We start from the raw sequence: 26,161 nt of genomic DNA, 5'->3' as shown, positions 1-26,161 counted from the left end.
ACACTAGATGAACACAACTTGTGATGTGAACACCTCAGTTGATGTCAAATGAAGGCACACTTGCCAGTTCCAGGCTGTCTCTCAGAAACACCTTTTCCTTTTCTGTTGCAAGCTGAGACAATCGTACTAAAAACAAGCTTCAGAATCTGGAAATTAGTTTACATATGAGCTTGTCTCAAACAACACATTGTAAAGTTAACGTTGAACATATGAACTTGCCAGTAACTTTTAACAAATCTATTAACATGTAAAGGACAATCATGCAAGACACCCTTCACTAAGGTATCTCTATTCCACCGGGGATTTTCCTCAGGCACAAAGCATGATGATGGAAACTTTGAAATGAGGCATCCTTTTAATTTGCCTTCAAATGAGAGATGTATTGATTTTCTTTCCCAAACACAGGGAAGTAGATCTAACTTGCTTTAAAGGTCTGGCGAAAGTAATTGATCTATTTCTGTTTTACTGGCTAGCAGTTCTTTATCCTGCATTGGCAGATTTTCAGCAAAGCAGAGTGTAGGTCAGCACAGATATGAAGTTTGAACCTTTTTCCACAGAATTTTATTTGATGGGAAAAAGGGAACGCAATCCAAATAAGTAATTTAGTGCCTGTTTTATAATGTGGTATACCCTAATTTATCTCACATTTTCACTTAGGATTCTGTGGTTCCTTTTACTGCCTCTTGGTTAACCCTGAATTTTGATATTTGACTCTTAGTTTGTATTTTATTTTATTCAAACTTTAGCTTCCTATTTGCCAGGGTGACAGAAAGAACATCAAAAGGAACATAACAAATCCATTACCCTGTTATAAAGGTAACCTCTGTGTGTTAAAGTTACATGGACATGGAAGGTATGAACTGAATAATGTTATATTGTAGACATTTAAAAGTTTAAATGTATACAATTTGGCTCATGCTGCCTCAATCAGGTGCCATATGGCTGTGCTTGTACAGATTTGTTGAATTCAATTGAAAATGGCATTAACATGATCAACACAAAACCACAGAATTGGCCCTTAGGCAGTGTTTAGCTCATGTTGTGAAACCAGGATGTGGGCTGGGTGAATTGCTCTGATGTGAGTGTGTGTAATTTGCGTCAAAATACAGTAATTACAGATTACCATGAACTCAGAGCTGTCGATACTCCGCAGGTAGCCCGGCACCCTGTCATTTGCTCAAGTTATTTTTCTGAGAATATTCTGAATGATCCAATTCAAAACTAATTACAAGATTGCATAATGCCTTCCACTTGCCAGTACAAGCCCAATTAGTTCCAATCACTGCCGTCTAAATTCAAGAATGGCTTCTGGTTCAAATCGTTAGAACTGCAACAGTAGTCTAGCAATTTGGTAATTGTGACACAAAATCTGTTCTGAAGCGGGTGATCTCTTTCTTGATGCCTTTTGCCTTTAAATATGTGGTTCTTACATGTCGTGCCAAGTTTAATAAAAGCGCTGAATAAAAGGCATTTGGTGTACATTTTGTATGAATAGAGAATTGCTTTTGTATACGGGCATTTGATAGTGTATCATATTCGGTGAACACTGTGTAGGTGAATTATGATATTATGACATTCAACAAGGTGCTTTCAAATATATCAACTGTACAAAAATGAATTCTGCGTTTCACCGAACTGTTCGTAAAGTTGTTGGCTTTGTAACCACTCGTGTTTTGTGAATGAGATACTTATAAGGAGAAGCCATGCTAAAGACATGATCAATCAAAGCGAAATGTTGATATTCTGTACTGTCTTCTGTGCACATTTGGATTAATTTGCCATCGTCTAACAAAAAATGTGTAGACATTACCAACAGCTGAAAAAACACATCCTGCTAAAAAATAATGCGTCGACTGCTCACCCAATTGGAGTTACTATATATATATTTTTTTTGCTAAGGCCCAACCGTCTCTCTGTAAAAGTCGTTTCCTCTAAACTGGATGTCTTTCCAAGCTGGGAACTGTAGATCAGGATGTGACCATGCAGGGCTTGGATTTGTTATTATAAATGATCCACATTCTCCGTGTGGTTGCGGCATTCGTAATCAGTCTTTTGTATAAACAATATTCTAAATTAACTTCATGTTTAAACGATCTGTAATCACACTGTAAATGTTTAGAAATGTTCGTCTAAAAAGTAATGACTAAGAACCTGGAGGAAAAAAAAAAAAAAACACCCCAAGAACTTTCTCTGAGTTTGAGGAAGTCCATCTGAAGTCTCACTGTCTGCTGGCAATATAACTGATTGTATCTGAAGTCACAAAAGACACCATTGTTGCAGAGGTTGACCAGTAAAGCTGGCTCTGAAAATGAAGTAAGGCCAAAGAAATCTTGGCTGCCTCCTCTCTTTGTAAAATTATATAAACTTTTAGGGACCTGATCTGAAAGGAGAGAGTCTGAATTTGTGTCCATGGTAATCCGTTAGAGACTGGAGGAAGTTACAATGGCAGGGAGCCATGAAAGGTCCACTTGTTTCACAGAGGCAGTTTAGACATGTCCTGCATGTAGATAAAGCTCCGCTGGCAGACCTCGGCACATTAGGCAGCTCAGATGGAAAACTGTATATTGCGCCTTGATTGTGGCCTGTCTTGGTCTATTGTTGTGGGTTTGTCTAGTGCTTGCAACAATACATTTACACAACACAAACACAACTGGTAAATAAACTGTCCAAAGGTGACTGGGGTGAAAAGATGTCTGAGAAGTACTAGTACTGGTTTAAATGATTGTTTTGTATTTTTTATTTTAATGAGTTCTACGTGCACAAAGCAGCAGTAATGCCTGAGGTAACCTTGCCATTTTAACTCCCTGTATGGACAGATCTTAACCTGTCAAGGGGAGTGATAATCTATTCATGAGAAGCCTGTTAATTGGACACACAGCTCAAAGTGGCAGGTCAAGCTGAGCTACATGATCCAGAGGATTTTTACTCGGTGCATATTTTACATACTTTTTCTGCATTCTTTTATTCTCTCTTTATGAAGAATGCTGTATGTTTCATATCACTGAGAATGTGTGCAGTTATTTTAAATGTTTTTTTGTTTTTTTTTAACCTTAGTTGACTCCTCCTACGCCTTGTATTAGCAGAGGAGAAATAGATAACTTGTTCTAATTTATTTCTTAGCGGACACCTTTGCCTAGCAACTCATTAAACATGATCAACGTTAAAGGATATTTTGCTTTTTGAGAATGCATAAGAACATCCTTCCTATTCCCATTGTAGTGCCTTATATATTTCTTTGAAGTTATTTACATATCTGATAATTGTTAGATAGGTGTAAATATTACATAGAGCACAGCTGGAAAAATAATATAGCTCTTTATAAAAAACTTAGTAAATATGTGCCAAAGAAAAGATAGAGTATGTATAAATGTATATAAGATGGTAGATATTGTAGACTCCTATGATGCACACAATATATGTATATAAACATAATTTTCAGGAGCATGTTGTAGAACAAATATTGGGCAGCCATATGAAGACATCTACTGTATATCCAAGATTAAACATTTTTTTCTAGAGGATGTTTTTTTATGCTTGGTTTGTGGATTGAAAGAGTTTTATAAATTGATGTGTAGCTTGAAATCTCATAGGCGTATACTGGTCAGATAGATCATACTCTACCTCAGGGAAACTTAGCCGGAGAGAATGGAGAGTTTAAATTTGAATACAGCTTTAAATTCTGCTTCCTCAGATATTTTTCTAATTCAGACTGAATCCATGGTTTATTTGCTGTACCTTAGCAATTCTCACAGCTCACTTACAGAGTGGAGACCCAGTAAGACATATGATAGTAATGCTTTGACCCAAATCAAAGTGTACATGAGACCTAGTGCTTTTACTGGAGCACTTGGCTGGAATGTGATTGGCTGTCCTAGCCAAGTTTCGCCTGCTGACGGAGAAAAGGTTCTGAGTCGGCCCAGCTGCCTTGTTCTCGCAGCTCTTGGAGCCAAGGACTGACATCCCTCCGGGGGGAGCAGGGAGTGCATCCAAGAGTGGCGCTAATGTTACACAGCCACCCCAGACCCCACCCTCCAAAAAACCTATATCTATAATCTATATCTGTTATTCTCTCTGTCCCCATCCCTGTCCCTATTCTATCTCCATCCCAGTCTCCATCTCTGTCCCTATCCCTGTCCCTATCCCCGTCTCCATCCCTGTCTCTTTCCCTGTGTCCATCGCTGTGTGCATCTCAATCTCCATCTCTATTTAAATCTCACTAGGTTGACGATAAAACTATTTGATTGATGCCACCTGGCTTGGACTACTACAAGGATACTTCATCCTCCATATGTATAGTTTCAAGCTTCACATGTTGTTGGGTGATGGGAAAAGTCTTAGATATCAGTCACTGTGAAACGTGGTTTGGTATATAATAGCACCCTCTTAAGCGGCCACTAATCTCTGGTGATTTGCATGATGTGCCATTGTGTGGTTGACATGCCACTCGGGACACTTAACTGCAGTCCATTATCAGACGGTGATGCCCACTCCATATGACCGAAATGCTGAATCAGTAGGCTTGCTGTGGTAGTTGCCATGTTTGTATATTCACAGTAATTTCCAGCTATTTAAACGATGATTACTGGCTTGCCAGAGGGACTGACATCTTGGTGGAGTGGCTGGATGCTCAGTTAGGGCGTAGAAGATCAGGGGTTGATTCCTGGTGCCAGCAGCCAGCTCCCCCTGTATTACAATATATGTGGAACCTATATTCATTTTGTCCTAAACCCAGCAGAGACCCCTGAGAATCCCACTTAGTGCTACCGATGTGATGTGATAGTTAGCACGACCTTACGGAGAAGGATGGAGCAGCCGTGAGAGTTTTTCCAACTTGGCCATGTCATCAGGAGCAGACTACCCAGAACGTGTGGATCTTGTGATTGTTTAAAAATGTCTTGGGCTCATGCTTACTTATCTCACTGCCAAAAAATAACAAAGGTAGGTGATCCACTTAAATGCTAGGAATCGGTCACGAATAGGTTTGCATGGAAAGATTCCTGCTCAATCTCTATGGTAGTGTACAAGAGTGGCCCGTTTACTTTGTTACTATTGCTTTGTTTGAAATGCATTTCGTTTTCCCCCTCTAGTTGTGGTACTGCAGGTGAGCCAGTCATTAATTTGATATTACACACATTTGCATGTATTAAAAAATGCACAAGTTTGAAAAGTGTTCTATGTATTTGTGATTGAAACCGATTCAGAGCTTGAATGTACACAGTGCTGATGGAGGGGTGTGGGTTTGCATCAGGACAATGAGTTATGATATTCAGCTCTCTGAGAACAACTGGCAGGATTTATAAACGGATGCAGAGCACCAAGATATTCCCTTAAGCTGTATGATTAATACTTTCTTCCCATACATAAAAGAAGAGATTTTTGCTTTAGAAAGCAATTCTGCATCTCCGATATTTTCTAATTCAGCACAAGCATGGTTCTAAAGAACAGGGGGCATTTCTAAAATACCCCCCAGTTCAAATGAGACATTTGCCAGCAGTGCATTAATCCTCTTATTCGTTCTTTATTAGGATCGCAGTTATTATGGAGTGAAATTTTACTCCACTGCCTTACTGCCTTTGAAATCTTCCTCTAGAGATGTCCTGTTAGCTTCAGGAATGGAGGTGGGGGTGATTAACTGAGCTCATTGTGGCTTGAAGAATGTAATGGTGTGAAAACGGCTTCTAATTTGGAATGACATTTCTCCCATAAATGGTCCCAAGCAGTGTGGATGAAAACAGTATTAGGAGATTTTAAAAATATTGTGGGGCAAGCTGGCCAAACACCTTTCAAAATGTAATTTCCTGAGTTCCCTACTTACAGCTCAGAAGATTGGGCTTTGCCATCTGTATGGTTATCACGTTAATATACTTCCTTCCTTGAAAGGTTATTTATTAATTATTCAAATACATGCAGCAACTAGTTCCCCTACATATAAAGCGCACACACCTGTCTATCTAGCAGTTTTTTTTTACATGCATAATGTTATACTATTATATTTAGGCACCTGGGACTTGTGAATTTTTATTTCCAAGGAATGTATGCTTATTGGAAACTGCATACCACTGAAACCTGAGTGAATGATTTGTTCTAAGCCGAGGAACTTTAAATATGATCATGATCAATAATGTATCGGCTCTCACAGCAGATCTGTGTTATCCTTCACATTCTTCTAGTCGGCTTTGGATGGTGTTATAAATATGCAAATGCGAGTCTCTGAACCGACACACTTTGAAGTTGGTTTTGAAGAGGCAGCCGGATTACATCACTGACTGGGGTCTGACACACGACAACCCCCGTCTCCCCACGTCCGGTGCCCATTTAATTCTGAAATGAAATAAAAGAGTAAATGAAATAGAGTACGGCCAGCCTGCTCTCAGAAGTAGGGGCTGATATGTTAGTTTTCCTGAATGGGTTTAACCAAAAGATGGATGGATTTAAATCCGGTTTTACAGTGTGTGTGCGGTAGATAAGCCTTCTTCTTGAGTTCATTAATGTCAATATTGCTTCATGGACAAAGAACAGCAAAAACAATGAAGCAGCAGCTGCCGAGTGAAATCGATTGACTGAAACCAGGGACCCAACAGGCAAACAAGAAGAGTTAGATGGGTTCCTGGTTGGAGCGATGATCTGAGATAGAGCCTGCGGCGAATAATAATCATCTGCCAAATCCTAGTTGATTGTACAGTTAGTATTTCCTTTCCCTATCGAGGGTTGTTTAACATTTTAAGTGTGAAGGATGTATATACTCCTGCAGCTTTTTTCATTTGTGTGTCCATCTAAGTTGTGTTATTATTGCAAGCTCACAGATGAAATCAGAGTCAAGCCTATTCTTAGGGCCGGACTAGCACCTGAAAGGTAAATCTAAATTTAAAGATTATTCATTCTTGTATCTGAATAGATGGAACATACCCTTTAAATAAAACAAAGGAACAGGACAATGTGTGTAGAGGAGGGACACTCAGGTGAATAGAGCTAAGCTCCTATTAATGCCACACAACAAGGATGCATTATAGTGCACGACCTATTTACTCTGTCTTCGGGAATAAACGAAAGAGGATGCATGTCATTCATTGTTCATACCCTTGTGGGAATTATAGAGGACTGGAATGACAGAACATATTAATATATTTAAACTTTATGCACACTGGGTGGCTTAAATTTTATATTTGTAATGTTGCTCAACACAGAGATAGATTATGACCAAATATTCATAAAATCCTTCTGTGTATGTGTCAGTGAAACAAAAAGGAGGTATTAAATTATTGCTACATTTTTTAAGTCCTTCATCGCACGACAACATGTGATTCAAATGATCTGACTATTTTATTCCCGGTTGAGTGGATTATGAAAGGATCATGAAATAATAATTTAATTATTTATTTACGATTGAATAATTATACATGCAGACCAATAGGTATTCAGTGAAAGTGACAAGATGGTTCCATAGCATCAGACTTGAATGCTGAAATGTTGGTACTTAAATTTGTGTTGCAATGTATTGTGAGCCAAAGTAGATACTGAGTCATAGGCCATCTTAAATCACCCCTAGTTTTGTCTAGGTCTGACCGCACAACATTTCCTCAAATGAATGCAGAATATTTTCAACCACAACTGTGTATATCATTTATTTTTCTTCAGATTTCCATTTGATTAAAGCCATTCAATTATGCTGAATGACAGACTGTGGGAAATTACAAAGCATATCCAGGCACCTTTCTAAAAATAGAAAGGATCATTATCAGTACATTTAACAGTAATTATCCACTGCCGAAACAGCTGTCACTACTCTTGTTACGATACTCATCTTCTGTGCTGTTTATTAATTTCAATCTAATGTTCTAGCCCTGTTAAATGTGCTATACATAGTAATGTAGCAGCAGCAACATTTGATTCTAGTGCTGCATTTCATTATAGACTGAAAAGGATGAAATCTGGGTAAGATCAATTCAGTAGCATATTATAGAGAGCGACCGTGCCAATGTGGGGTTTTACAGTAATGAACTGAGTTACATCTAATTCACTGGGGGCTTTTTCTGAGCTGGCGGAATGGATGAGAGCCAAAACCATAGAGACCTCAATCGATAGATATTAAATGGACATGGCAAGTCCTGTTATTTGAAATACATCACTTGACAGTTGACAATACAGGAAACATTATAGTGAACTACATAGGAATGAATAGGAGTGTCACTGCGCAGACAAACCATGGGCCGGGACTCTTGCTGGAGAGCAGTCATCTGTGCATTGTGCCTACTTCCTGCAGAGTAACCAGATAGTCCTTTAAAAAGAACAAAAAAACATGAATAATTTATGTCTCGAGAAGTATAGACAGTCAGGCCTATGAAAGAAATGAAAGGATTGTGACGGCTTCTGCAAATTCATGGCGAACTAGGATTACAGAGTGCAGGTACCAACAGAATAGTGTCCTGTTGACTGAGGAACAGGCACTGAGCCAGAGGAGACACAAAAACAAAATAAACAAATTTCCGTGGACGTCTTACAAGAAAACCACTACATAAAAAGAACCGGTTTGTTTGATTCCAAGTGCATTTATGTCTCACAGTCATACTTGCTTGGTCACTAGCTGTCCACTGTCACAGAGCTTTACAGCCGTCTTTCTGTGTTATTGAATAAGTTTTGCCTCTCATAGACCTCCAGTGGCCTGTCTTCTCGCACTGCTCTCCTGAACACAATGGATAAGTGTAACTCTCTACAATGGATAATTTAGGGCTGTAGGGATGTTGGGCTGAAGGAGTTTATGAGTGGAGGCCTGTAGGACTGTAGGAGTGTTGGGCTGTGGGTCTGTAGGACTGACTTGTAGGGCTGTAGGACTGAGTGTAGGGCTATAGGAGTGTAGGGCTGTAGAACTGTATTACTGATTGTAGGACTTTAGGGATGTAGGGCTGTAGGACTGTAGGACTGACTGTAGGGCTATAGGAGTGTAGGGCTGTAGGGATGTGGGACTGTAGGGGCTGTAGGATTGTAGGGACTGTAGTACTGATTGAGGACTGTAGGGCTGTATGAAAGGTCAACCCCAAAATAATTAGCTGGAATTGGTTTCTGGTTCTGACAATGTTCAGGTTGGCTAGCCAACTTCTCCTCTTTTGGATTTCTGAGACAATAAAATACCAGCCTACAGCAGAAGACTGAGAAGTTTTCTTGTTGCTGAGGCAATACTGCAATGGTGATTTAATTTACAATAAATCAACTAATAATAAAGCAATAACTTACAAATTACAAATAAACTGTTATCTGTAAAAAAAACAAAAACATAATGAAGTTGATTATAAATAGAGGAGACTGATTTCCTGTATATATCTCCCCCTTTAAGCAAACATAATCACGAGTTCACTCGTCATGTTTCTCTCTTCTATGGAAGTTTTTAGTTTCTGTGCATCCCTGACAGAATAATGTGTTTGATTTCCAATTGATTTACCTAATAAAGGAAGCTGGGTGGGTTACGAAATGACAATGAGCGGCCTGTGATCCTCCATGTGTCTCACTTTGCTAGGCAACGCTGTGACCGAGTGCAGAACTCCTTCCACAAATCCCCACAATAGATAGATGTCATGTGAGACCATCACTCTGCTTGACAGGCATGACATCCTTTCTCTGTGGAGCTAAATTGCATCCTTGTGAATTCAGATGCACCCTCAATCTGCAAAGCAATTTATCCAGTGTAATGTTGTTCTGTCTTCGTGGACAGGTACAAATGTGTCAACCATTTACTGGAGGAACTTAAAAAATGTACAGAAACTGAACAACCAACCTGGCTAGAGCTGAAAATAGAGTTAAAGAAACTGAGAAGAAGAACAGTGAGTCACTCTGTGGTTTAAAAATCCCTGCCTTTATTGAGTAAACCGGTAACAAGCAAAACCACAGCCTCCATATTTCTGAATGTAATGGGATGTGAAGCAGAAAAATGTTCAGGGTCAGAGTTTCTATAAATGTGTTTGGAGTCGAGCGCATAAAGCTAAGTTATAATGACACAGGGGCCAAATCTGACCTGAAACATTGGCCGAAGCAATAGGAACTCTTGTTTAAACAAAAATATAAAGTATAATTGTCTGGGTGGGTTTGGTTAGGAAGCTCAAAGTGGCAGACACGGTGTTAAAGAAACCGGAAAGGAGAGATGAATCATTCTGTGCTGTGGCTTGGAAACTGTAAACCGTCTAGAGTAAACAGGTAATTGGTATTCTGCATGGAAATGAGGCGTTTTATTCAACAGTTATGCCTTCTGAGAGAATTGAGCAGAGGCTTCAACATGCTGGATTTATATTTAATATCTACACTGGGTCAAATATAATTAATTAAAAAAATCTACATTGAACACATTGTGTATTACATTCAGCAAATAAAACTGCTTTTGTGATGAGTTCTCCTAATTAATACATATTATGTTGGAGACAGTGGGATTTCAATGTACCAGTTTCGATGTAGAATATATGCTATTGTATTTTGTCAACAACAGATTCTGCTGTTTCCACACATTTATAAAGTATGTTTTTTTTCCTTGTATCATTCATTAAGTCAGTGCCCTATAAAATATATTGTTTAGTCATGTGTTGCTTAGTGCAGAATGCATCCCTATTAACACTGCACTCATCAGGATTTGAATGTGCTTTAATCTTTACGTTTTGGATTGTATACCACTTTACTCAAAGCACATTAATCGAAAGCAGATGACACTTGACACACTTTCTTGTTGAAATCCTATTGCATCCTCACTGAGGGGGGAAAAAACCCTCCCCAGCAATATGGAGAGGGGGATTTTGGCGGTTGGCTCAAGCATGCGAAAGTACTGTGCCATTTTCCGGGCTGATAAGGACATTAATGCGATCATGCCATGTGTGAGGGCTCCTGCTTTGCATTTTCAAATAGTTTAAGCCTCTGAGGAACAAAATGGAGAATGGACATCTAAAAGACAAATACTAAAGCTTATATTGCCCTGCAGTGCAAATGTGTGCTTAATATGTCTGTGCTTGTTGAGCAGCACAGGTGGGTGGAGGTGACGTGTGCAACAGCCTGTCACGGTTGAGTCGGGTGAACACCCTCTCTGAACGATATTCCGCACGGTGGTGGGGGAGGAGTTCAGTTATTGAACTTGTATCCATATTGGTCTTAAGTGTTTCTATTCTTCTTCTGGGGCTCGGCCTTCGAGGAGCATGCCCAATTAAGCGCCCAATTATATTCTGTCAGATGCCATTGTTGTCACGCAGTATTGTTGTCAAGTAGCACTGCTGTCGTTTGGAGAACGCTGGCTGAAGTTTTGTGCATATTTTATAGAAGCAACGTAGTCCATTTACCGAACATTACATTTGCAGTTGTTGGAGTGCACTAGCCATGACAGACTTCACACAAACCTGCATGTTTCTAAGTGCTAGAAGTTAATGTGTAAGAATAAAATATTTATGATTAGTTCATTTTAACAGCTCTCTTGTTATGGATGCTGCCCAGAATATTGCATGAAACCAACACAGTAGAAAATAGCTGCACTCTGTAGTTTTCCTGTTTTGTTTCTACAGTAATGACGTCCATAGTCTGGGGGACAGCGATCTTACTCATGCTTTGTTTTCTCCTTTTTTCCAGTTGACGTGACACACGGATACTACAGGACTCAACGCAGATTCTCTGAAGACATAGACTGGTCTTATGCAGGTAAATAACTTGAAACATCTGAAAGAGAAAAACAGCTTTCTGTGCACTTTGTCCAACTGTGTTTTTTTTTGTAGGACATAGAATAGTCAACAAAGAGAAAGTATGAAATGCAGTCGACATTACGTGAGCTTGTTCGCTTGTTAGCTGCTTTGTTCACTAAATAAGGACCCTGTTGTGAAACAAGTCTGGCATAGTTTAATTAACAAATGATTTGAGTGGGGGAGAGAGGGTGAAAAATAGGGCTTAGTGCTGTTTTAAATAATCTGGCACTTATTTTAATCAACTCTTTTATTGCACAACAGTAGCATGTCATTGTTTATATTTGTTTCTTTAATAGATGCACATCTGCCACACAAATGTCTTTGTATGGGGCCCAGTGCACAGGACTGCACAAGCAGACATTATACAATGTGACACAAACGCCCTGCTTTAATTGAACCCGTTATTTGCGAGTTTCCAGGCTCTCCCAAATTTCATTTCAAATTGTAATGATCCATGTTTCGAACAGAATAATTTTGAATCTGTTGCTCCCCGTTAAAGACACATTGCCTGGAGCTGATTTTGCATCAACTTTCTCCAAAGTGAGATTAATATACAAGTTTCTACCAGCATGTCATTATCAAAAACACATGTTGTTTTTAATCCCATATTTACATTTCCCAGTAATGTGGCTGGTATATAAAGACCACCAAATCACTGTTTGAGTCAGGTAATCAGTTACCAAATGTCAAGCACTTTCATCTCCTGCCAGCTGCGGAGGTCTCGTCTTCTTGTCAGGTAAGGTGTTCTCTATATGGTTTGCCATATACAGTATGTGTGGGTTGACATTTTAAGATTGTGTTGTTCTGGAGCTTAAATGCCGGATTAGAGGCGATCTTGTTGGCGCAAGTACATTATACCTTCTCTTGTTACCTTTTCAAATAACAGTCTAAGCATTCCTCTTCTCTAATCCTCCAGAGAGAACCATTAGCAAGTCACAAAGTTATGTCTTGACTGGTTCTGTTTTTCGTATAAATCTGTACAGACATGCAGAGGGAAGGAAGTAAGATAATTGCTAAATACATGCCTTTTTATTACCGTTTTGTTTGCCTCACCTCAAAAAAATTAACTTTAAACCACCCCTTAAATGACTTCGTGCCAAACTTTAATTATTATGAAAAAATGTGGAAAGGGTAAAGGCATTTTTGTGGTGAATTTGACTAACATTAATTGTAGCCCTTATTATATTACAATCATCGAGTTATATTGTCTGGTTTGCTGCTGTGGCCCCTATATTTAATGAAGTGCTAACATCCCGGCCATGAAGAAAGTAGTGCATGCAACTGTAACAGGCTCCAGTAAAGCTGATTTGTGGTATCATGAAAAGCTCTACAGACAGAAATGTAGGCATTAGAGTTAAATAGGTTTAAACGGTCATGGTTCACAGCTCCTTGCACTCGGTTATATCCTTGGAATCCAGTTCTGAATTCCTTCTATTTCCACGGCACTTGGCGTTTGTTGTTTGGTTTGTGTTGTGGTTTTTTTTTTTTGCATCTTGCATAACACGGATCCAGAATGTGTGCTAAATGAGCGACTTTAAAATTCAACTGCGATGTTGTGAAGTAAATATATGCACACAGACACCCTTGCCCCTCAGTAAACACAGATGCATCCGAACACACAGCACACGCTCGTAAACTTGCAAACAGGCCCTCGAAGAACAGAGCCAGTGTTTATTTTTTTCCTGTGTGTATTTGTGTTTTTTTTAAATACTATACTTGCCTGAAACAATCTTTCGCTGTGCATATGCATCCAGGGGGAAGAGGGTCAGCTGAGTTGAAGGCTTGTTTCTGATGTAATAATGCATCAATAGCCCCTCTCCTTTGGCACATCGAGTCTGTGAGGGCCCCACGGCTCTTTGGACACAGGTGCCTCTCTCCTGGCTATTTACTGAGCTGACCCCCAACCGAGCTGTGAAGCAGGCCTCACAACAACACTGAAAGCTTCTGGGAGAGAGAGCTTACACAGGCGGTCTGAGAGTGGGGGTGGTGGGGGGGGTTATTGATCCCTATCGTTATTTTTGTGTTCCCTTCCTGACATTTTCTGCGAAGACAAACCAGCTACGCACCATAAACCTGGGGCAAGGCAGCGTTATGTTTGATTACTGCCCCAGACATGTGGAGCGAGGAGACGCCGTTAACATAATTCAATGACATGTGATAACATGTTGAAGCACTGCAGCGAAGCGAAACGATGTGCGATGGGAAAAAACGAACACCGAAACAAAACAAATCTGTGCCAGTTATGAATGCCCGTGTCCAGTGTGAAAACGTTTAACCCCGCGAGCCACTGATGCCCGAAGGATGGACAATTGAGAGACTCTCTCGATGGTTTTGAGACGATGGTTTTGAGAAACAAATAGGCAAAAACACAACAGAAAAACTCATGGTGTCTAGTGTGCTGTAAACATGCGTATGTATTTTTGTAAGCTGGTGTTCTTTCTTTGGGTTGGTCTGTAAATTACCTTTATGGACAGCTGTAATGTCTTTATTCAGGTCAAATTAAACCTTGGGAGGCTGGTATGACCTCTAGTGACTGGGATGATATCTATCCCAGAGTGGGCAACCACACACACACACACACACACACACACACTGCAGTAATTTGAACCACTAAAAGGATTAGTGAACCAAAAAATGTTTTTTTTCCTATTAAAAACAAACAAACAAACAAACAAACCGTAACACTGAACAGACATCATTAAACTGAAACCCATGCCTATTGTATGCAGTGTGCAAGACAATATGGGGGGAATAAAAACATGTATTACCCTACGATTCAGTGGAAGAATGTCAGCTATATAAATGTGACCCTTTATTGTGTTTCTGATTATATCAATGAAACTTAATACAAAATAATACAAAAATACAATTAGACAAGTCATTCTACCAAGCTGACAAGCACTCTGTTGCAAATTCATATTGTTTCATTAAAATTGAGCATCTGGCCTATTCAAGTACAGTAGAGTCTTTAATTAAAGAAGGAGGAGAAGAAGACACAGCAGAAGGAGAAGAAACAAGAAGAGAAGTGAAAAGAGAGAAGAAAAGAAACAAGGAGAAGAAGAAACAGTAGAAGATGAAGAAGGAAGAAGAAGAAGAAGAAGAAGAAGAAGAGGAGGCAGAGAAGGAAGACAATAAAAAGTTGAATTCACACAGAAAAGCAATAAGCCTCTAATTGCCACCTGTGTCTGCACACAACAGAAACAGAAGAGCTGAAGAGCTCGGGGCCACAACAAAGGCTGCTTTATGGAGGTCTAGACAGAAACACAGGGCCAGGGCAGTGAGAGGACCTCTGCATTGTTTAGTTTCACAGTCCACTTGGTTACCAGTAACTGTTTGTGAAGTAATGAAGTGTCAGTTAAAATTACAATAAAAGATGGATTCATTTTTTAGTGCAGGTTGCTTTGGATTATATTCTGATTGCGCAGTGTGTCTTTAAAAAATATAAAGCACTTGGCATCAATACAATATTTGAATACCACAGTGTTACTTTGTCATTTGGAACTAATTAACTTAATAGAACTTAATATAAAACAGCTTTATTTGACAACAATAACAATTGCTTTAATAACTAACAACAATAACTTGCTATACCAGCATGATGTTTTTCCCCTGCAAATATCCATCCATCACATTTGCTGTTGTTTTGAATGTCACACACAAAATCCTGCCAGCTGCGGAGGTCAGACCAGTTGGTGCCGCACATCTGAAAAGCAGGACTTTCTCTTTTTGATAGCAACTTATGTATGGTTCATTTTTATTTGAGTCTATTTGCTTTACAACATCTTCGTTTTCTACGCACATTTTTTTACAGCACATTTTCTTTAGTATCCAGTGTGGAGCAGACTATCAGCTTCATGTCGAGAATTAGAATTGAGACTGTAGTATAAACGTAAGCGCTGACCCAAGAATAAATGAATTTACATTTAAAAGGCAAACGTTCAGAAGGAATGGCAAGAGCATCCTGCTGAACTGTCTACTTGAAGGAAGTCCAGTTCCCGCACAAAACAGGGGGGAACTATACTACGTCAGAATTAATTTGGTAGCAATTTGTTGTCAGTTCCCATATGCGATTACTGGCTGATATGGCACCCTCATTCCCACTTAACACCACTCTGACATTGCGCTGGAGATAAGATGTCCGGGTCTCTGTTTCGTAGCTCATTAACAGATTAGCTGTCAGCATTCAGATATATCCTTGCCTGTAATGCCACAGAAGCACTGAAGCAAGTGGTTCTCCTCTTTGTGTTTACCTGGGCGGGTTTAACGTGTCCGCTCCAGCTCTTCCCAGGCCACAGCTGACCTGGCTGACGATCATGCCATACTCGAAGGCAGAGCACCGTCTCAAGCTGTGCTCTCCCCCTCAGCCTTGGGGTATATGCAATTTTTGGCATTCTTCTAATATGTGCGTCCCTTGCCTCCATCTGTCAGGAACGCAGATCGAGCGTATGAACTGTGTTCTAATTACGTGGTTATGTTGTCGGCCAAAGGACCTTATTCCCTCTGAGTTTTTGTGCAGGTTTGTTTGATCTTATGTCCTAAAACTCTGTTCTCATTTTGTACTGTGCATAGCCTACAGTGATGTTGCTGTGAGTTGTTTGTGCCCACGAATATGAAAGGAAATTAGTTAAACACATAAACACTTGAATACCTACTTCTGCCCAGTCAACAGCTAGTTGTATGAGCAAATTGTCTTAATTTCCTCTGAGTAATAATCATGTTCATTCAATGCCTTAAGGACCTATGCTGCTCTTTTTTCAGTCACAGTGATCACTAGTTATTTCATAGTTTGGTCATAGAAGACACATGGAAGAACTGTTACTGCTAGACTGAGACATTTATGCTGAATTATGAGTTTATCTTGACCTTGGAGTGCTGCCTCTTTAGTAATGATTCTTCGATCCACCAGTGTGGTCATTTGTTAGAAGCAACAGGATGTTCAAAGAAAGAGAATGAGAAATCTACAAATAATGATTTAGTGCATATTTTGTTATTATTTCTGTCATGTGTGCATTAAGTTAAATCACATGAAAGTAACAAAAAATATTTACTTACCTGAAAAGAGCAGCCACTTTTTATCTCTACCTTCAATCTGACAGTCAAATCCTCTCCATTCATTTTCTGTAAGTGAAAGATGAATATGCACAAAACAGTTGCTTGAGGGGAAAGAATAAACCTCTATCTCGATTGTTATGAAAATTAACATACTTCATGTTGCTTTTTTTCACACTGAAAACTTTGATTCCTTGAATATGTATTCTGTGGAAAGCTTTGAAATGGTGATAGGGTGAGCCTGTTGTCGCTTTGAACAGTTTCCCCCTCTGGGTATGTTTTCAAGTCAAGTCATTATACCCGAGTTTAGTGATAATTTAGCTTGCAAAATTATCTTTGGTTTGGTTTACTGTGTGCTGTGCTCTGCCTGGAATTGTAAGTATTCCAACGTTAAACACAATCTACCTCCCGTTAGAAACACTAAAGCAATCATCGGATCAATCCGATTCAATGCTCATCCTTCATCTTTGGCGACATACAAATAATCTCCCCCTATAGCCGTAGGTTCAACAGAGTCCACTAAATATGTTATGATTTAGAACTGAAAGGAGGATTTGGGACAATGTTTATGAACATTATTGTAAATTCATCCATAGTACTATACAATTATTGCATAGGATGTATGGCCAATTTCTTCAGCAGACTAGATAAGAAAAGGAAACATATAATCCATATATTCAGAGGGGTCTACTGGCTGAAATGACCATTTTATGGCATCTTCCCCCATATTATACTTGGACATGGCTGTCAACTCTACCATATCTCACAGGAGACTCACTTCATTTGAGTCCTTTTCCCAGAGAGCTCCTGGAATCTTCTCCTGTATTTCTGCCGTATTTCAAACAAATTATATACTCCGCAAAAAAGTCAAACCCTCATCCCAATACCGCAGAGTATGTTTAATTTAGGGACCCCGGGGGTGATGTACCACACAGGGGGAAGCCAGGCTGAAGTTAATGAACAAGTGAAAGCCCAACCAATGGATGTATTGAGCATAGATTTGTTGGGGTTATTTAATTACTTTTTGCTCAGGACTCCCCCTCCCCCTCTCACAACTTTAAGTCTCACAGATTTTCTTCTCTCAGTATTGACAGGTATGCTTTGAAGTTAACCCAGCAATTGAGTTTAAATGGGCATTCAGGATGCTCTGAAATACAATTGCTTGAGTTACAAATATTTACTGTACTGTTAAACACTATATTGCTATATTATACTATATTGGGTAATTTAAGTTATATCCTGGCAAACTGTTCCTGTAATCAGCTGGAGCTTCACACAGAAGGTGGGCGGAGAGGCAGTGAGTGGGAGCGATACATACTCATTACACACTGAAATGTTTTTGTTGGGGCATAACCTACTGCTACATAGTGAGCACGATAGTCCAAATTACCCACTCCTTTGTCTTTCATCTGGTTCCTGCTTCTTGTGAAAGCCGAACACAGTAGGAAGAGGCTCAATGTTGCAGATAATCAAGAACAAAACAGACTTTCTCATGTTTTTTCTTTGGCAAAACTTGAAAATGAAGCCAGCCACACAAAAAGAGGAAATTGAAAGCCTCTGAAAGGTACCACAAAGTATCGGAAAGCACCCTGCTTATTGTCAGGTTTACAGTCATTGTACAATACACACGCAATTTAATAGCCGTGAGAATACGTATAAATTGACGACAAAGATTTGCACCTGTTGATAAACACCCAGTGGAGCCATTAAGGGAGTAATTCAGCCGGGCAGTGATTGGGTTTTTTCATTTCACCAATTATCCGTGCTCAGCAGACCAAAGACAGCATAATTGCTCTAAGTTCTAGCCGTGGTAGTTGGAAATGTAATTATATTACCAAACATGCATATTAAATGAAACGTCTAAAGTCTAAAGAAGTGTCACTCATCAACAGTTTCGGTGGGCACGTGGCACAGCACTGTGGCAAAGTGTGAGACAAGAGTGCCTAATTCGTATCCTAAGCTGACGGGCAGGTTCTGGAGAGCAGTAATTGTGCGTGATGGTTTGTGTACTGGGTCGGGCACGGCGACAGTTTTGTTGACAGTGACAGGCCAAAAAGAGATTTCAGAAGTCTTCCAAAAGGCAGCTACCCTTTTGGCATTTACAGTAAACAGTCATTAAACACAACACGCCATCTGTAACACACGCAAACGCAGATACACAAACGCCCACGCGCGACAGCCGCCTGCCGTTGCCTCGCTTTCTCTTCCCGCCCCCCCGTAGAGCCGCGATCAGCAACGGGTAGCAGGACCTGTGTTTAATCTGTGTCTGGTTAAAAGTGCCTGGAAACTCTAGGGGGGTTTATCTGCAGATGGATAAACCACTGACAGAGGGGGGATTGATAAGTAATTTGATGGATTGATCTTCACGAATGCCCAGAGACAGAGGCGCCCAGCTGGATCAATGATGTAGGTTGGATCCCTGCAGCACACTCTGTATGTGCAGTTTGCAACGCCGATTTAATTGCTGAGCAGGATTGGCCCCCGGTGCTGTGCATGAACATCAACGAGGAGAACGAGTAGCAGATCCTCCCCTCGCTCACCCCCTCCAAATGACTAATTGAGAACTCTGGGACCTGCCTTACTTTGGCAACTTCCCTTTGCCAGTCACTGTCTCTACCCAAGCAGCAGTTGCAGGACTGGGCCCTTAAGGTGTTTGGGACCATCTGCGCCGAATGTTTGCCACTGACTGAACGGGTCTTATGAGCGCAGATGGGAGATAAGGAAATGGGAAACGGAAAGCCGCCACAGTGTTGTAATGCGCATGGTACACTTCCAAACCTGCACTTGACAGCTGATTGCAGTCTTAGGAGGATGACTCCGGGCGGCATGGTGTGCCGTACTGTAGCTGCTGGATGCCAGTGTCCAGGGTTCGATTCCTGAAGACAGCCTGAAGCCAGCCAGCTTAACATTCTGGACAGTTCTAGATTCTGTCTCTCTTCTACATCTGCAGAGAGAAAAGAAGGGGAAACGGTGGCTGATTCAGACTGGTTTGCTTGGATTTCTTTAACAGGATTGGTCAGAATTGGTGTAGAATGGTGGAAGATGAAAGTATCTCTTCCATTGGAGATACAGAGGACTTTTGCAGTTTCCTAACTGATTAATACTTAGTAAGTCTTAACATTACTGTTTCACAGACTCTGATTTGATTACTTCTATCATGATCTTGACCTGTACCTGTAGCCATATGCTTCCTAATGATCCCATATATATTTCAAAGTTGTCCCAGTAGTGGGTTCCCTCACCTTCCTTCATGACTGCAACAACAAAAACCTCGAGACCCCACCTGTACCATCACCCAGGAATGCTTGTCAGTCAAGTCAAACGAGTTACACGTGTAGCAGTTGAAAATAATATGTTGTGATAAATAGTGTACACCGAAACTGTGATTTTGTTGTGGTCTTCATTATTGTGTTTAGCTCTAAGATGCTATATTCACCAAAACATGTAATTACGAGGGCGGTTCATTTGGTTTCCTGGGTGTTTACCACTTGATTTAAAATACTATTGACACATGGTTATTTGTGTCCCCCAAAAAGTGCCCTCTGACTCCAATACAAAAGAAAACAGATTAAACGCAGGTCCAGCTACCCATTGCTGGTAATTTCCAGTTTCAAGTTTCCAGAGTACAAAGCTTTTGTTGAATGATTTATTATTAAACAGCATCAACAACATTTTTTTGTTTTTTGTTTTTTTTTACTTTTTTTGCTTCCAAGCCACTCATCCACTAATAATACAAGAATCTCCCACTTGCACTATTATGATTGTTGAGTGCATCACAAAGCACAATGATAATGTCACATACTTCCTTTAAATTCTGTATTGTATGTTGTGGACAATGATACGCTAATTATATTTTCATTTTTTTCTTTATTTCTTCGGCCACAGGAACTTTAAACCAAAATAACTGGGGAAAGAAATATCCTTCCTGTAACAATGCCAAACAATCCCCCATCGATATCGATGAAGATTTCACTCAAGTCAAAGTGCAGTTTCAGAAGCTGAGGTTTGACGGCTGGCAGAAGGAGACGTCGGACAAAACGTACATTGTGAATGACGGTAAAACAGGTAAAGTGCCGGATGTGTTATTGTCTAACATCGTGTGCATGGATTGAGGTCATCGGCTATGGTTGCTAGTCATTCCTGTGGATTTCATTAAACGTGGACGTCTTGGGCTAATATACCCATGTTCTCGATATAACTGTCTCATTTCAGAAAGCAAGAAAAACAATGTCTTATATTCTTCATCCAATTATCAATGATTTTAGTTACATCTCTGACTTGTTTGTGTGCGTGTGTGTGTTCACTGGTTTTGGTGCAACCATCATGGGTATTTTTATTATAAATGCAGTATATGTCTCATAAGCAGTGAAGAAATGAAGAATGCTTTATCTCTAATGTGAACATGCTTTGTTTTGTCTTTGCCTTTCATTTCACAGTTGCGATTCATCTCAATGGAGACTACTATATCAATGGAGGAGGACTCGGATCCAGATATAAAGCTGGCAAGATCACTTTCCACTGGGGAAAATGCAACTCAACTTCTGACGGCTCAGAACATAGCTTGAGTGGACAGAAATTTCCCTTGGAGGTAAAGTACACTTTTTGTTTCAACCACACCTTCTGTGTTGGTTCCAGGTGGGACTTGATTCATCCCAGCAGCTGATGTTTTGTTAGCATTCTTTTTAAATTTAAAAAATAAAAAAAGTGTCCCAAGTAATATACAGACTTGTTCTGGTGTTCTCTGGCAACCAGACTGAGAAATGCAGTAGTCAGCTTGACTTTGGCGAGACCAAATCAAAACCTTGATCCACTCATGAATTGCAAATTACGAAGTACAAACATTGTACCCTATTGTGTTTTAGTAATAATAATAATACATTAAAGTATGATAGGATATAGATCTATACTTTGTAATAACAGAGACAGGTTAAAGTTTTGACTTGGTTACCTTTTATATGCATAAAATGTACAGAACAGTACATAAACTGATGCTGTGATGAATGATGAGAGCGCATGTAGTAATAAATGATGTTTTGTACATTATCTTACAGATGCAGATTTATTGCTTTGAATCTAATGTGTTTCCAAACATCGATGAAGCAATAATAAAGGGGGGAAAGATAACAGCCCTCTCGGTTTTGTTTGAGGTAATTCCATTATTATTCTTTTTCAAAACTGCATTTGTGTACCTTTTCAGATCTAATGTTCATGAAATCTTTCCCAGGGAAGGTTATGATGCAATAAGCCTATATATAATTGACAACTTGACTTGCATCCAATAGTAGTGGCAGCAGCATCGTTTGCTCAAAGTGGAGAAGCTTGGGGCTGTGTCTGAATCATTCAGTCTTTCAGTGGTGTATCTGTGTTTTCAATATCTTCTCTTAAAAAGGGTTTATAATGGATTAAAAAGCCCAATCATCTAGAACTGATCTGCAGGGACATGTTTGTTTGTGGGCAGGATCCACAGATCAAAGGATAGTGTTTTCCCACCAGGCAGTGGATTGTGGGACAAAGCTGAGTTTAAAATTGGTTTAGTTTAATTCTATGGAATCAGTATCTATCAAAGAAAACTAGAAATAATTATATGCCTTTGTAAATAAAGGTTTGGCTTTTTCTGATGCTATCAAAGCTCACATATCAGTGCTCTCTATCCTAATGCAAAGAGCGGCGTGTGCCATTGGGCCTGGGTGATGCCCATATTTAAAATGTTATTGTGCTACATACCTGACACCTTCCATGACTGAATATTAGCGGATATAAAACATGCATTTTGGGGTCATAATTCCTGGAAGCGGGTCTCTCATCTCAGTAGCGAATCAAAGCCTAAACGTGTGCCAGCTGAGCATGTGATCTGATAAACAAAATCCTCTTATCGTATGTCTGTCTGTTTCTCCTCTATAGTCCCACAGTGGTAGCCACACATAAAGTGCAGGTGTTCAGTTACTCAGGAAATATGCTGGAGAAGGGAAGGAATGAGAAAAGACAGTTAATCAGTGATCGCATGGACAGTTCAGGGATCCCACCGCATGGACGATTCTTTCCACAACAGTCTGTGAGATGGGCTGTGTGTCAGAGGCTGCGGATCAGCTTTAGTCAGCTGCTCAAGCCTGACACATGGGGTATTAATAATAATTAATAACCCAAGACTGGCCTCTCAGTGTAATGAACTGTGTGGATTAAAGAGATTTCAGATATTCCTGGCAGTGTCAGAACAAAACTGCCTCACAATGCTTTCTGGTGGAAACTGGCTAGGATTGAGGGCTATAATAATAATAATAATAATAATAATAATAATAATAATAATAATAATAATAATGATGCAAACATACATGTACATATATTTATATATATTTAATGTTGCCTTTACACTTACAGTTGTGTTTGGAATAATGTGTTTTTAAATAATGATATACATATAGACAGAGAGAGAGAAAGATGGATGGATAGAGAGGGAAGAAGTCATAAATGGATGTTAGAATGAAAGTGGGCCAGACACGTTAAGGTGATCAGATCAGAGTTGGATGAGAGACATAGAAGGATCCAGAGAGATGTCAAGGAGCAAAGGAGAAGACCACATGGAAGATGGGAAATTGGGATTAGAAGCCTTGCTGAAAAAGAGACAGATTGAATCAAGAGAAAGCATCTGGGGGAGACAAGGCTGAAGATGAAGATCAATATATATGGGTGGAATCTGTGAAATAGTTGATTGGTGTTGTGTATTTCCCCCGCAGGTTGACCCTGAAGACAATGAAGACTTTGACGCTATTATAAATGGTGTGAACAGCGTGAGCCGATTTGGTGAGTGAATTCTGTTGTATGTATGTGACGGGACTTGAGAAAGAAAGATATAAAATCACATCCACTAGACTGGACTGTATAGGCGCGGGTCTGCTCTGTGTATATTTAACGTGTAACTTCCTCTACTTCAAGGCAAGAATGCCTCAATGGACCCGTTCACACCGATGAACTTACTCCCAAACTCCACGGACAAATACTACATCTACAATGGGTCACTGACGACTCCGCCGTGCTCGGAAACGGTCCAGTGGATTGTGCTCAAACACACCGTCTCCATTTCTGAAGTCCAGGTGAGCATGAGAACAAACCTGTCGATGCCGGTAATGTTGCAGGTCTCAGCCCTTAGTGGTGGAGCCGCCCTATTTGCGGGGATGGGCTTGTTCTGTACCTGGAGGGCAGAAGCTTTTGTTGCTTCTCTGCAGGTGGAATTTATTTAATTGCATTAGTCATCCTGAGGTTTAAAGAACCTCAAAGGGTTGAACTGGAGAGCAAAGGTAAATTCTCCCCGGTGATGTACCATTAACACAAGATTGTCTGTCATTGGAGCTTAACGTGTCATACCTCCGGGAGATTTACCAGAGACCCACTAGAACTAATTGAAAGTTTTCTGAAGACCAACCGTGCATATTTGGGTTGTGTTTGGGCTTTAATCATCAACCTTTTATTCCCCAAAGTTTACCATTCATAAGGAATAAAATAGAGATTGTAAGAGACCCGTTTGTTCATTGTGAAGTCTCTGTTCTCCTACACAAAACGACACAATGGTCTTCCAGTCCATTATGGTAAAGCATGTAAAGGAATATCTTCATCTCTCAGTCCTGTAGTATTTGTCATACAAGCTTAATTTTAAACTAACGTGACCAAAAAAAGAATCGCAACACCCAAGATGAAATTGCTATGTGAACAATTCCTATCACAGATGGTATTGTGGACAAGTATTGTTTCACTTTTTCTGCCCACTTTGTCTTTTTTTGCTAATGAGGTCCCTTGACTATTTCACGTTCCTTTTCTCGGGGTGTTTATCGGTTCAGTTTAAGCCTGTATCTCCACAGAACGAGCAGCAGGCATCTGAAAAATAAAGCAGGACGTGTCCCCATGTTTCACTTCATTTGTTTAGTCACAAGTCTGTAATTGTTTGTGCCAGCTCTCCTTTCTCCCGAGCCAACAGCGTGAGAGCCATCGCTTGTATCTTTGAGCTGCTTTCCTGATGATAAACTACGGTGACTCGTAGGAAGAAAAAAGCTCCAGGTTTATCATCTCAGACCAACGATCATTGTGCAGTTGATTTTAAACCTCCTTGTTTAAAAGTCAGCCAACAAAAAAAAGAAGTGCGTTAGTTGATTAATTGTTAGTTACCAGTTACTGGATCCAATTGGCACTCGAAAACCTTGTTAATGTAGGACTTTCTTTTGTGTTTGGTTTTCTTCTTCATTTAATGTGTACCCAGTGAGGAAAGTGCCCTGCTAATCTATACAAAAGATTTTCAAGTTTAAGTAACGTCTTTCATTGTTGTTTGTCACGTTTAAACATCATTATTAGATTTGAGACTTCACTTTCAGTCCAGTGTGATCACTTTGAAGATCCTCACTTGCTTTTGTACCCGGGTCAACTCTGCACAAGTTACGACACACACTACAACTACAGTGAGTGGGTTATATCCACACTGAAGGAAGTAAAAGGTGCTTAGTGTGTTCATTCATGCTCTAACCGGGCCAGTACTGATTGATCCATCTTCTGAAGTAGGTTACCCTTGACCCAGGTCAACGTTCAGCCCATGCCCATGCTTTCACTCAGATGAACATCAGAACTTGGGTTTGCTGATAAGTGGGTCACTACCTGGGCTGGTTTGGTCATGTAAGAGGGGCTTCTGTCTGTCTGTCTTTCTCCAACACCAACCACAGACCCTGGCAGGCTATACTGGTGTGGACTAAGTGTTTCTCTGTTACCCATGAGCCATCAGTCTGATAGCAGCCTCCAGGGCAAATCTCCTGAAAATTGCATGCTGACATCCTACAAGTGATGGTGTTTGACTGGCAGGTCTTAGACTTGAATCTAGCTGATTTGCTGATGTGTGACACTCTTCTGTTTTACAACCCAGACATTTTATTTGTAAGTTTAACTGAAACAGACTGCTGTAGGTGGTGACAGGGAGATGTTATGATATATACGCTTAAAAGACCGAAACAGATCACTCAGAGTTTTGTTCAGTTCACCCCAGTTCAAATTAATTTGTTTTATTCTCAGGAGGATATTTCTGTATCCCTTCCAAACAATACTGATTTAAATTGTGTTTACAAGGGTTTTTAACTTAAAAAAGTAAAGACCACCAAGCAGAGTCATTTACAGCTTTAAAGGACTTGGGGTTATGGAAACACGAGGACTGAAAATGTACTGCCTAGTGCTTTGACTTGAGTCTAATTTCTCAATAGGTCAGTTTGCTGTTAATCCTTTTTGTTTAAGTGTTTAAAATTTCAAGGACATGTTAATTGCTTCATTAATCTTGCCCCATGTCTAACCACCATTAAATAATCCTCCTGTGACTTCCACTATGATACAATTGATCGTAGTAAACTTTTGTCAGGGATTAAAAACCTCTTAAACTCAATCTCCATCTCTGG

General features: G+C 39.9%; 1 protein-coding gene across 5 annotated transcripts in view; it reads left to right on the top strand.

The window, feature by feature from the left end:
• The window catches only part of ptprz1a (protein tyrosine phosphatase receptor type Z1a), a 59,154-nt gene that overhangs the window by 7,570 nt on the left and 25,423 nt on the right, over positions 1–26,161 (top strand). For all 5 annotated transcript variants that reach the window (XM_066724031.1, XM_066724034.1, XM_066724033.1 and 2 more), the window contains exons 2-7: positions 11,587–11,655; positions 20,631–20,810; positions 21,182–21,333; positions 21,797–21,892; positions 23,477–23,543; positions 23,676–23,833. In XM_066724031.1, the coding sequence (XP_066580128.1) occupies positions 11,587–11,655; positions 20,631–20,810; positions 21,182–21,333; positions 21,797–21,892; positions 23,477–23,543; positions 23,676–23,833 (722 nt within the window). The remainder of the gene's footprint in view (positions 1–11,586; positions 11,656–20,630; positions 20,811–21,181; positions 21,334–21,796; positions 21,893–23,476; positions 23,544–23,675; positions 23,834–26,161) is intronic.

This window comes from Amia ocellicauda, chromosome 15 (assembly GCF_036373705.1).
Source record: "Amia ocellicauda isolate fAmiCal2 chromosome 15, fAmiCal2.hap1, whole genome shotgun sequence".
Classification (NCBI taxonomy): domain Eukaryota; kingdom Metazoa; phylum Chordata; class Actinopteri; order Amiiformes; family Amiidae; genus Amia; species Amia ocellicauda.
Note: the sequence above shows the minus strand (reverse complement) of the source record. Positions and strands in the feature narration are given on the sequence as shown.